Source organism: Thamnophis sirtalis, unplaced genomic scaffold (genome assembly GCF_051295495.1).
Source record: "Thamnophis sirtalis isolate CommonGarterSnake01/CBP01778 unplaced genomic scaffold, rThaSir2_p1.2 scaffold_5, whole genome shotgun sequence".
Lineage (NCBI taxonomy): Eukaryota > Metazoa > Chordata > Lepidosauria > Squamata > Natricidae > Thamnophis > Thamnophis sirtalis.
In genome coordinates, this window is record NW_028261385.1 from 103,601,029 (window position 1) to 103,613,240 (window position 12,212).

At 39.6% G+C, this 12,212-nt stretch overlaps 1 protein-coding gene across 1 annotated transcript in view; it reads right to left on the bottom strand.

Annotated features, from left to right (window-relative positions):
• Nucleotides 1-3,158: 3,158 nt before the first annotated feature.
• The window catches only part of PRAG1 (PEAK1 related, kinase-activating pseudokinase 1), a 36,706-nt gene continuing 27,652 nt past the window's right edge, over nt 3,159-12,212 (bottom strand). The window contains exons 5-7 of the mRNA XM_014054704.2: nt 11,931-12,049; nt 8,253-8,995; nt 3,159-4,502 (exon numbers count right to left, since the gene is read on the bottom strand). Of these exons, the coding sequence (XP_013910179.2) occupies nt 3,483-4,502; nt 8,253-8,995; nt 11,931-12,049 (1,882 nt within the window). The 3' untranslated portion in view covers nt 3,159-3,482. The remainder of the gene's footprint in view (nt 4,503-8,252; nt 8,996-11,930; nt 12,050-12,212) is intronic.

The window sequence follows — 12,212 nt, forward strand, 5'->3', positions numbered from 1 at the left end:
TCTGGCCAATGTTGACAACCACTGACCAGGAGCTGTGTCAAGTCAGGACTGAGACAGTCTTTCCTTGATTGGCTTTTTATATCCACCCAGACAGACCTCCTTAAAAATAAATGCACCACTATCTTGGTGCTTCTCCTGTGTTTTTAAGAACATCTGGATGTGAAGATTTTTTCTTTCTTTCTTCTCTCCTTGTTTCTCAGTATCAGGGAAAACTAATAAAGGATAAAAGGTAAAGACAATACAGTTAGTCTTTGACTTATAACCATCTGTTTACAACCCTGTGGTCACGTGGTCTAAATGCAGGTACTTGGCAACTGGCATGTACAGTATTTACAATGGTTTCAGCATCCTCGGATGATGTCATGTGATTACCATGTGAGATTCTCCAGGCCAGCTTCTGACCAAAAAAGTCAGAAGGTGAAGCCAGATTCATTTAACAACTGTGTGATCCACTTAACAACTGCAATGGTTCATTACCAACTGTGGCAAAAAAAAAGTTTGTGAAATCAGGTGCAATGCACTTAAGAAACACCTGGCTTAGCAACAGAAAGACAGAAAAAAACAGAGAGAACAAAAAAACAAGAGGGCCAATTTGCTCTAGTAGTTAGACGTGACAGGCTAGAAAGTGGGAAATCGTGAGTTCTAGTCCCATTTTAGCCATAAAAGCCAGCTGGGTGACTTTGGGCCAATCACCCGCTCTCAACCCAACTCAACTCATAGGATTGTTGTTGGAGGAAAAATAGGAGGAAGGTGGGATGGGTGTGTTTGCCACCTTGAGTTATTTGTAAAAATAATAAATACAAATAAAATTAATCCCATTTGTGGTCGTTAACTGAGGATTACCTATAAGTACTTTGCAGATATAAAAATATCCATTGTTTTGAAAACAAAGTGTCAGATGAAAAAGCTCATTGGTTTAGGTATGAATTTCACCCTCTATGGTCACAAACAATGTGTTGTTTCTGTCCTTTCTAATATTACTTCTGCACCAGTTAAAGATGATGAACAGGACAAGAAAGAAAATTATTATTTGGGGTTTTTTCATTGACAGGATATCTTAGTCTGATTCTCAATGTTTTCCTTATTACAACTTTTTATTCATTAAAATAAATGTAGAAAAGAGACAATGTGCTGTAAGACAGGATTAGTTTTAAACATGCCTGGGGTCAACAAGACGTACCTTCAAGGTCCTGTTTGGTGCCACTTGGTCTCTCTAATTTTGGCCCCAGAGAGAAAATGTATGGAATAAGAGTTTTAATCGTCTCTTTTATAACCTTTGCAACATGGCTTTTCTTTTCAAACCCGTCCAGTATTGAATTATATGAGATCAGTAAAGGAAAATGGGAAGATATCCAAACCAATCATAGTATGACTGAGAAACCAGATGCTGCTGTTCTTTATATTACAAAGCTGGTGATATAAATCTTACATTATTCCTTACTGCCCTCTGTAAACAATATGGCTGCTGCTGGGGCTCTAACACTTCCTCAAAGATCTTGGGGTGGATACTGTAGAGATGTTATGTGTCAGATCATAGGCATTCACTCTAGAAACACAGCAAAATTGTACTATTCACATAGCTCAAATGCTATGTGGATACTACATTGCGCAACAAATGCATGCATTTTCTATTACACAGAATAGTCTCAATAACTGCAAAATCTATCTTATAAATTCCACTTCCTGTGCATAATGCACACGAGAAGCCAGCTAGAACTCTTCAGCTTTTCAGAGTGTTTCACTCATCCTATATACCAGGGGAGAGCAACATTTGGTGACCAGAGCAGAAGTGGCAGTTAATGCCGGTTTGCTCAGTGACACGCTTTGCACGCACGTGTGCATGCGCAGTAGTAAAAAACAAGATGACGGCACCTATGATGCTGCTGATAAAACCGGTTTGGGTGCGTGGGCGGCCGAGTTACTACCGAGTTGGCCAAACAGGTCTGGACCAGTAGGAACCCACCTCCAGACCAGAGGTTGTATGTATCCCTGAATGATGGCCGTGAGGACCACAATTTGTGTTCCATGACATGAAATGGATGGATATGAACAAAAAAAGAGAGGTGATTTATAGAGAAGTTTATTATCCTTTGGATTCTGGAGAATACATCACAATTTATATGGGAAACTGTGTCATGCATCATAAGCATTTGTAGCTAGAAATTGATGAGGAGGCCATAGGGTTTTTGAAACATGGACTTGGACAGCTATATGCAGCTCTTCCTTATACTTTGAAACTTATAGGATCCCGATTCAAGAAATGTAGAAATAGATTATCTATATATAAACCAAAAATTGCTAAGCAAGCCCAACATAATCACATGTGGTTTCAAATGAGGCATAAATGAAGGAGTTGGTTCAAAGGAAGATGGGGAATCAGGCAGATTAGTTTTCTTCTGCCCTTGCAATGATTACCGTGTTTAGAATCGCAGTAAAAGAAAGTCAGTCAGATGGGGAAATGTTGCCATGCCAAGAGATTATTTACATGTTCGACAAAAAGACAGGAAGAGAATCTTGTTTAACAAGAAGAGAACAATCCCAAAGAAATACGCACGGAGTATGGTAATTAAGCATATAAAACCAGATCTGTGGGGAAAGGTACTGTGTTGCCAGAATGCTCTTCTGCTTGCAGATATGGGGATCGGAGGCACCATTTTACAACAGTTCCACTCCTGTATAAACAGGAGCTAATGATGGTGTCAGGAGATTGTTCCCCCCAGGAATTCCATTATAGTGTCACCTTGCATTGGGATCATTGTATTTCAGTGTACACAGGTTGCTTTTGAACAAGAGCCTGAAATTCTGCTGAATATGGTTCAGAAGCTTGCCCCAAAGAGATTCAACTTTCCATTTTTCTTTCCTCTGAAAGATCCCATCATTCCCTGCCCTGTATTCTCTAAGCCAGTTTCTCTCAACCCTAACAACTTAAAAACCTATGGACTTCAACTCCCAGAATTCCCAAGCCAGCATCATCTTGAGAAATACTGCACTAAGCACATCTCAACCCAAAGAGCCAAGATGGAATTGGAACAAGACTGAAAGGACTGGCTTCAGTGGTTTAGTAAAATGCAATTTCAAGGCAGCATTGTTGGGACCGGCTGCACAGTTCTCCCTGGTTTTTTTTCTTTAACCCACAAAAATAAAACAAAAGACCAATGTTGTTTTAACTTAAATCTATTTCATATGAAAATAACAACAAAACATCTTACAAGAACAAACTCCTTCAAATTGGGTGGTGGGGGGAGAAACACTTCAACAGGGCTTTCAAGAGTTACTTAGAAGTGGAATCTAGATAACACTGCTTACATTTTTATAACATTCACAATGACTGCATAAAATGCATTATCTTTTTTTTTAATGGTTAGTTAATGTTACACAAAGGAAAAATGTGACGTGTGCACCCACTTTCTATAGAGCCGACTAAGTGCACTCTTAGGCAGATTCTGCCAGAACCAATGCCAGCTTTGAAAACGCTACAGAGATCAGAGGACATTAAGAAGTTTCAGAGACTTAAAGAGAGAGGAGGGATTTGCAGAGGCCAGATACTGGCAACAAAGCCAGTCCTCCAGCTGAACATTGTGCTCTGCATCCACTGCCCTCTCGGCAAACTTCATCATTAACAAAGCCCGTTTCATGTCAATCCAGTTCTGAAGAGTTCCATGAAGGGCTTCCTTGTGCTTTAGTGGCTGGTCTGCTATGTCTTTCCTGGGACCCCAAAGCAGACACTGAAGAATCCGCTTTGCTTCTGTAATGTAGATACGTCGGATTGGATCTGCTTCCAGGAGCAAATGTGCAAGTTTCTGGAGCCCGCTGGAATAAATGGAAAGGTTGGGAAGGGCAGGGAGGTCCCCCTGGTTGTATCCTTGTTCTCTGAGACGGGTCTGAACTTCAAATGGGTTAGGCTGGTGCAGAAGCTCATAGATGAGAATGCCGGTTTGAAACTCGTCAAACTTTTTAAACTGGGAGGCAGATACAATCTCTGGAGCTAACCGGGCCTGGTTCTTCTTTGCTTTGGATTCACCAGTGCCTGGCTTTTGCATGGCTTTTAAAAAATTGGTGATGAGGAGCCTTGGCAGATGCTTGTCATTTTTGGTCCTGCCACAGCCTAAAGAAGGCTTGAAGCGCACCAGCAGCAAGTTTTCTAGGCAGAGATCTCTGTGAATAACATTGTTCTCCTTAAGATGCTCCAACCCATTGCAAAGCTGTAACAGCAGGAAACACACTCTCCTCTCATACTGGTCCGGCTCATCTTTATGGAAAGTTTCAGCAACTCCCACAAAGTCAGCAGCAGTCTGGTGTGGCACTTCACGGGTAATGACAACCACACACTCTTGCTCAGTGGCAGTGTGGGAAGGACACTGACTGTCCGTGGAAGTATTCTTTACCATGCTGGAGGGCACAGTGGCTACAAAATGCCCACAGTCCTGCTGGATATTGAAGTGAAAGGGAATAGAAGGGCTAATACAGGATTCTGCAGCTTTAATGTCTTGGTGTGTACATATCTATGAGGAAAAAGTACAAGCAAAGATTGAAAATATCACTGGCATCTGGAAACTGATTAGGAAACAAAGAACTAGATACCGAGGCAAAGATATCCCCTAAAGCAATTAGCAAGGAAACAGATATAGGAGCAGCTGAGTGGGAAACAGCTGAGTCATCAAAGGAGTATCTAGAGAAGTTTTGAGCTAAAGAGCAATTTCAGATATTTTAGCCTCTGGTTCCCAGATAGCTTTTAGCTTTTGTATCATGGTTATTGGGTCTGATATAAATTGAATTCCAAATACCTTTACAGCATGAGCTGTCAATCACTTCTAAATATCAAGGACAGGGAATTACGATTGAGCAGAAGGTGAGGAATGATCAGAACTGGAGGAACCCTCCTAGTTTTCATATTACTTGGCCTCTACTGAGTAATTTAGACATGAACCCATTGGTACTGGCTTACTGTCTTAGGTTTTTCTCATCCCCATTCCCTTTCTGTAAATCTAATCTAAATGGAGACAACCTATGTCTAAACTACTTCCCTCCCTTATGATACTATGTAAAGCACTGGGCTGCAGCTTGCCAGAAACTGGGTTGCACAAAAAAGCAAAGCCCCATCCACATCCCCTCTGATCTGCAGAAAAATCTCTCTCCATAGAATCAGTTCCTGGTGCTCAAAAAGTTGGGGGTGGCTGCTGTAAAGAAGAGGTTTTTTTTTGTAATGGCGATGGCTAAAACTGAGAGACTGTGAGTTCTAGTCCTGCCTTGGTCTCAAAGCCAGCTTGTGACCTTGGGCCAATCAAACTCTCTAGTCCCTAAGAAGCAGGCAATGACAGACCACTTCTGAAAAATTTTGCCAAGAAAACTGCAGGGACTTGTTTAGTCAGTTTCCAAGAATCTGACACAATTGAATAGAGACAAAAGTGTAATGCACATTGACACTCTTATATTGTTATTACTATTACTACTACAATTGATATTCCTTAAATTATTACCACATTAATTCCTCCATTTCTATTGGACTTACATGAGCAAAAAGATGATTTTCATTGCTATTGATTTTTTAAATCTTTTTCTTCAAATATAAATTGATATATTGTTTTGTTTTGAGCAGACACACACACTTCAGTATCTAAAACTTTGGAACATCCACAAAAAAAATGAAGTTTAATATCAACAATATATTATACTACCTATACTACAAGATCTCCCAACAGTGTGTTTTAAAAGGAGGATTTTATATCTCTTCCTGGGTTACAATTTACTCAAAAAACCTGTCTCATTATTAACTTGGATTAAAAAAATACAGATGAAGATTGTAGTCCTCCTTGTATTGTGTGCTAAAACCCCCAAATTATGCAAAGCTATCCCATCCACCTCCTGCAAATGGCAGGGGGTGGGGTGGGAGAGGAGTTTGGATATTATGTGAAATGCTCCAGATTTTAGATATTCAACATAACGACTAATTTAAATAAATCAAAATGATGTTATTTCATAACAAGATCCATATTTTAGCTCAAAATTTCAAGCAGGCCTGAAACTGCTGGTAAAATTGAGGATGACTTCAAGCAATGATGAGGTTGTAGTTTTCCTCTTTTATGAGTTGTGGCTTCCTTTTTGCAACATAAGAGAGGCATATGGGAAAATTATTTAGCTCAGTGACTAAGTCCTGAAATATGTCAATCAATCAAATCTTTAGGCAATGAAAAACGAAAGGATTCTCCCAAGCTGCTTAACTAAATTTTCCCACACAGCAGCCTAACTTAGTTCTTAGTTTTCTAGACTCGGCCTTATGGTGCTACAGTGTGGGCCTAAGACAATAAAGACACATTTTGTAACATAGGCATAAACACGTGTGGTCTGCAATGAACACACAAAAAAGGCTTATTTCCTTTCCTAGCAATTGTAATTGTCTCTATTTTAAATACCCATTGTGAATACACACCGTGGGATTGCTTGATTGACAGGAGAGCAAGCCCTTTCCTTTTGTGAAACTGGCATCTATGCAGACAACACTTCGTGCACAGCATTGAAAGTTAAGACCACAATCCACAAAAGGCAAAGAGATCAGCGGAGTTAAAGTAAAGCAGGTTCTTTATAATGTGATTAAAACCATCTCCAGCTTCTTTGGATTGAAAAGATGTAACTGTTATCTAGAACTTAGACAATCAAAATTATTTGAGTGAAATAATTTGAAAATATCCTCTCTTTTTTTTTGAAAGTTCAAGGATGAGGGCATTTTTTACTTAAGGGTGTGCAGTTATGCCAGGGCACCCTTTAAAAACTTATAGAACCATAAGCCAGAACAAAGGTGGCAACTGCCAGAGAAGCCGGGGCTTTCTGGTAGGTTTGAGCACCGGTAGATTCTGGAAGCCCTGCCCTACATGGTCATTTGAAAGGATGACTAATTTGCACCCATGGAGGATTCTCATGAATCACAGGAATTCAGGGCCTCATGAAGTTCTTGGCACAGGTTCGTGCTCAAATGATGTTAGAAGGGTCAAGACTCACTTCCTGATTGTTCTGCTCTCCTGGCACTAAAAGGGGTGCCAGGAGAACAATCCCAGCTACACACCCTCTTGGCCTGATTCCAGACACTTCACTTTCCTGTTAAAAGAAGGAGGATGTCAGTGCCAAGCACATTGGCAGAGGTCCAGAAATTCTCCTTTTCTGATGACAGCGCCTGAGAGATTTTTTAAAAAAATCTATTTGTTCTGACTTGGCATTTTGGAGTTAATTATTCCCTGTACTTCTGTTTTTCTTGAAGCTCACCTTTTTAATCCACATTGGTTTCTCAATGGGCTTGATCCTGCTACCTGCTATTTGCCCCTGAATGTTGCTATTTGAAAGGAATTGTCTAATCCAAAAATAAGACCTCAAATAGAAGCCCAAAGTATTTTGATCAGAATAGAAGAAGAAAAAAAGTTATTGGTATATTTGTTTTGCCCTATGTTCCAGAAACCTGGAGATTTTTTCCCCAGCCCATTTATTTCAGGAATTTTGAATGAGACCAACTAATTTGAGCATTTAAATCATACTAGTGAAAATCCTTTGACTAATTACACAGGCAATGCAACACAAAGCGAAAGAAACCAATGATATTCTCAAGGTCTCATGACTTGCCTATATTTCAACTCAAGCAAAGCCACTCAACAATGACTCTAGGAGATACATTTAAGAGCTACTAAAGTTCTCCAGAGTAATGACAGATGTCTTTTCCCAGCAGCAAGAGACCAGCTAAAAGCCAACTGTGGCTGAGGAGAATTTCCACCTAGGTAATCATATGGAACTTTTTAAAAATCATCATGCAGACCTCAAGATAACAGAATAACAGAATTGGAAGGGACCTTGGAGGTCTTTTCATCTAACCCCTTCCTCAAGCAGGAGGACCCTATATCAATTGACTGTCTAATCTCTTCTTAAAAGCCTCCAGTGAAGGAGCACCCACAACTTCTGAAAGCAAACCACTCCACTGGTTAATTGTTCTCACTGTTCAGAAATGTGTCCTTAGTTCTAGGTTTACCTGCTCTCTGGCACCTGCTCTCTGGACCTTTCATTACTTCTGGAAAGTTGTCTCCTCCTCTAGTTATTTGAAGTGTCACAAAGACAAAGGGGACTTTGCAGGATGGGAGCACTTGCTCCTTCTTGGCTCTGGCTTTAGCTGAATGAACTCTTGGCTTGATACATTTCCTGAAAAGGGGGTGGGGTATAAGGCATGAGAAATGTTTCCTACCCCCTACTTTACAAAATGATATTCTTCAACTACTTACTTTCACTGCATAAGTGCTAGAAGGATCCTTGGCACATGTTGCACAGAAATATACTGCGTCTCCCGCATTACAGCATGGTGTGTTGCAAGTAAGTTTGAAGAAAGGCCAGTAGTTTTCACTAAAACGCAGCTCGCTTTTTTGATCATGCATAAAATACTCTTCACATTTGGAGACCAGGCGGCGCAAGGATTCTGCATAGAGTCCTCCTAACTTGCTGTACATGCTTTCTTTGCTGTTGATATTGCTGAAGAGGTTATGGAGCTGAAGGCCAGAGCCTGAGGAGACCTGGGTGGATATACTGTGCTGTGAGGAAGAACGAGATAGAAGGTTTCTATCCTGAAAGCCACAAAGGCTGCTGTTCTTAGCAGAACTTGGGAATGGAGTAGTGGTGGACCCTATGAGGTTTTTTCCCGGAAACTCAGAGGAGGAAATTGTATGATGGTTGATTCCCAAGTTAGAGCAAAAGAGAGATTTTTCTTGGATGCAGACGTTACTTTCTGATTGACTGGAGTTCAACTTGAAGCTCGGGAAAACGGCTGCTTTGGATGGAGAGGATGAGTCCCAGTAAAATCCATCGGGTGATGAAAGAGCTCTGCTGACAGTTTTCTTTTGGGGCAGAGGGGGAGGCTCCACAGTTTTGCAGGGTGCTGTGTTTTCAGTCAAACATGCAGCAAAATGAACGGAAGGCAAGACAGATTTCTCGGTATGGACGGAGGAATGAAGACTCATTTTGCACAATTCTCCTAAAATACATAGACATAGACAAAAATACATAGACAAGTAAGATAATTATAAGCCAGAAAATCTTGGCAGCATAAAGATGTTTTGCAGCATGAGCCTAGTATAAAATTCTAAAATTCTGTCTGAAAATGAAACACAGAAGTAAAGAACAGAATCATTTACTGAGAATATCTTCATTACCAAATATGGTATGGGAACAAATGATTTCCCATATATCGATATCACTTACCTGGGCAACAATGGCTCTTAAGCAACCACCACCACTGATCCCTGGTGCAGCAAAGCTTTTTTGGGTACCCAACTGGATTATCAGAAGACAACAACAGTAATGGACCCAGGGCTCAATTCATTTTACATATGACAAAATCGATCACAAACTGGACCATTGTTTCTGTCACATGTTACACAGATGTAGCACGTGATCTGTACAGCATGTGTCTATGGTCCCCCACAAAGTTGGATCACTTGATTTTTGAAATCATAATGCTGTCAGCAGTTTTTTTTCTACTTCAGCAAAATAGACAAAAATGATCTCATTTTTTTTGTTCTTGCTGCTGATCCTCAAGTCAGTTGGTAAATATATCACATACTCTTTGACTCTCTCCCCTGATAGAGTCTATCGACCTATTTCCCCCTACCTATTTGGGGGAAATAGGTAGATAGCATTGCATTTTGTGGCAGAATTATTCACCCTATCAGTACTCTCTAAGAGTATTTTGCCATCTATAGTGAACATATTATCATGAACATGTAATGCTTCTATTTTTGTGGAAGAAGAAATGGGATTGATAGAGCAGGTCTGTTTAGGTTGACAGGCTGTTCAAGTATTTATGTGTGAGGGACTGTGGAGGCCAAGGATTTAGATAGGGTTCTCTGTAGTATAAATGTTCTGCCACCCATAGGCTGGACCTAGAGCTATGTATCTGGTTAGTAAGGTGACTAAGCTCTGTATGACTAGGCAGACTTTGGGAAGTGGTTAACATTTCTTTGAGGAAGTGGGATGTGCCATCAGATGGGATATTTTCTTGATTCAGTCATTTTGGATAACTTTGCTTCATCTCTCACTTTTCATTTTTGGGGAGAAGGTTTTGGAGAAGGTGGTGAAATCATATATTTTCAAATCAAACTAGTAGCAACAACAACCTTAAAATTGGAGTTTTAGTTTGTAGGGTAGAGTTCAAAGTCATTTCCAACAAATTATGTAGTGGAAACGAAGTATAACACATATATATTCATATGGGCGTACTAATCTAAGACTATAATAAACTGACTAATATGGAAAATGAATCACTAAGTATAATAAAGAAACACTCCTGTTAGGTAGAAGTCAATGCCACACAGTGTTTTGAAGATCACCGACATTTTGTCACATAGGCGAGTATTGCTGACTGCCCTACAGAAATGAAGCTGGAACAGGGTAAATATTTAAGCAGAAAGTCAGCCATATGACAATCTGGTAAAAAGCAACCTAGTGAAAAACCAAAGTTGGTTGAAGCATGGCATTTTTTAAAACAATTAATATATGCTTTCCCCCCTAACTTTCTGGAATTAAGGAGCATTCCCCTTCTCAAATTAAATTCACAGGTTAGGAATATGCTTGCTCTTTCTAATTTTGCATTATGTATTATTGATTTGCAAGTACAATGCAGAAAATCACGTAGTGACATAGCAAGCTGTCGTATCTGTTTGGGGAAACTGTGGGGAAAAGGCTAATTACAGTTATATAAAGAGTCACTTGATTGTGTGATGGGCAGCTGTATAAATATGACAAATAAATGAATGAATAATTTTTTATTTCTAATGGTGACAAACAATTGTGTAGTGAACTCTATCACATAATTAGGCAATTACTAAGTTGGGAAAAATGTATTTTTCTTTTATGACTTTCATGCTATGTCTCTAAATAAGTTAGTGGGACTTCAGAAGTTTCTTATAAATTCCTCAATTAAAAAACAAGGCTGGATAATTTTTTCCCCGAAGGGCACCTTGCTTGCCTATCAATACACTTCTTCCCTGCACCATGTCTCTAATGGTGCATTCTCAATTTGCAAAAGGCAACAAACAAATGGAATGAATCCATTACTGGTACTCTACATAACTATCCTAGAAAACATTTTTGCACCTCATAGCGATATATACCAAAAATATGGAAAACAGAATTTACATTTAGCTGAGGAAGAAATAAGCTATGTAGTCTTTCAGGGGGACGGTAGTACCTTCCTTTCAAAGTGTCCCTCTGGATGTAGGATTGGTTCCTAATCCTGCAGGCCTTTAGAAAGGTAGTTAAGAACTGGGCCTTTTCCTAGATTTTTAGATCAGGATGAGCAGAATTCCCAATTGGTGAGTTATAACCAGTGGTGGGATTCAAATAATTTAACAACCGGTTATCTGCCCTAATGATTTCTTCCAACAGCCAATTCACCAAACTGCTCGGAAACTTAATAACCTGTTCTCCCAAAGTGGTGCGAACTGGCTGAATCCCACCACTGGTTATAACATATTTTAGTCCCGCTTGCCATTTAATTGTTTTAGCTTGCTGTAGTAATAGATACTCATTTCCTTCTATATTTTTGCTAAATAATTTTGAGACCTAGAATTTTGTTGTTTGAATTGGGAGATCATGTAAATATTTCAGACTGGCTGGCTGAATGAATGAATGAATAAGCTGTATTATTACTTCACTACTAACTGGGGTTCTTGCATCCCTGCAATACCTTCCTGACTCATGAATCAACAAGCGTTATAAATTACTATAAGCCTATAGTCCTCCCAAGTAGATGGCTCCCAAGATTCTTTGAAAAAATGGCAAACTGATTTTGTAGGAAAAGTTTGTTTTTGGATCAACTGAAGAAATGCAAAGTACAAATCATTTCATCTGCAGAATACGTTTCTTACATAATCATCACAATCCCACACGGGTACACAAAATTTAACTACCTCCACTGTTGAGTGGATTTGTATCCAAATTCAAGCTGGCTGTTGATCCCCTGAGGCTCTCAGTAGAATCACTGTTGAGCTGCTCCAGTTCACCATTTTTTGTTGTTTGTAGATGACGCCTAGAAATTGGGGAAGGGAGAATATGCCATAAAATATGGTGAATGTATGCAATAGATAAGTTGCTTTTGAAGAATTATAGTAGGTCTGTTTGAGGACCAGCTCGATTTTGCTAGATTTGCTTCAGTTTGTATCTATTTCTCTTGTCCCTATTTTGTTCAAGAT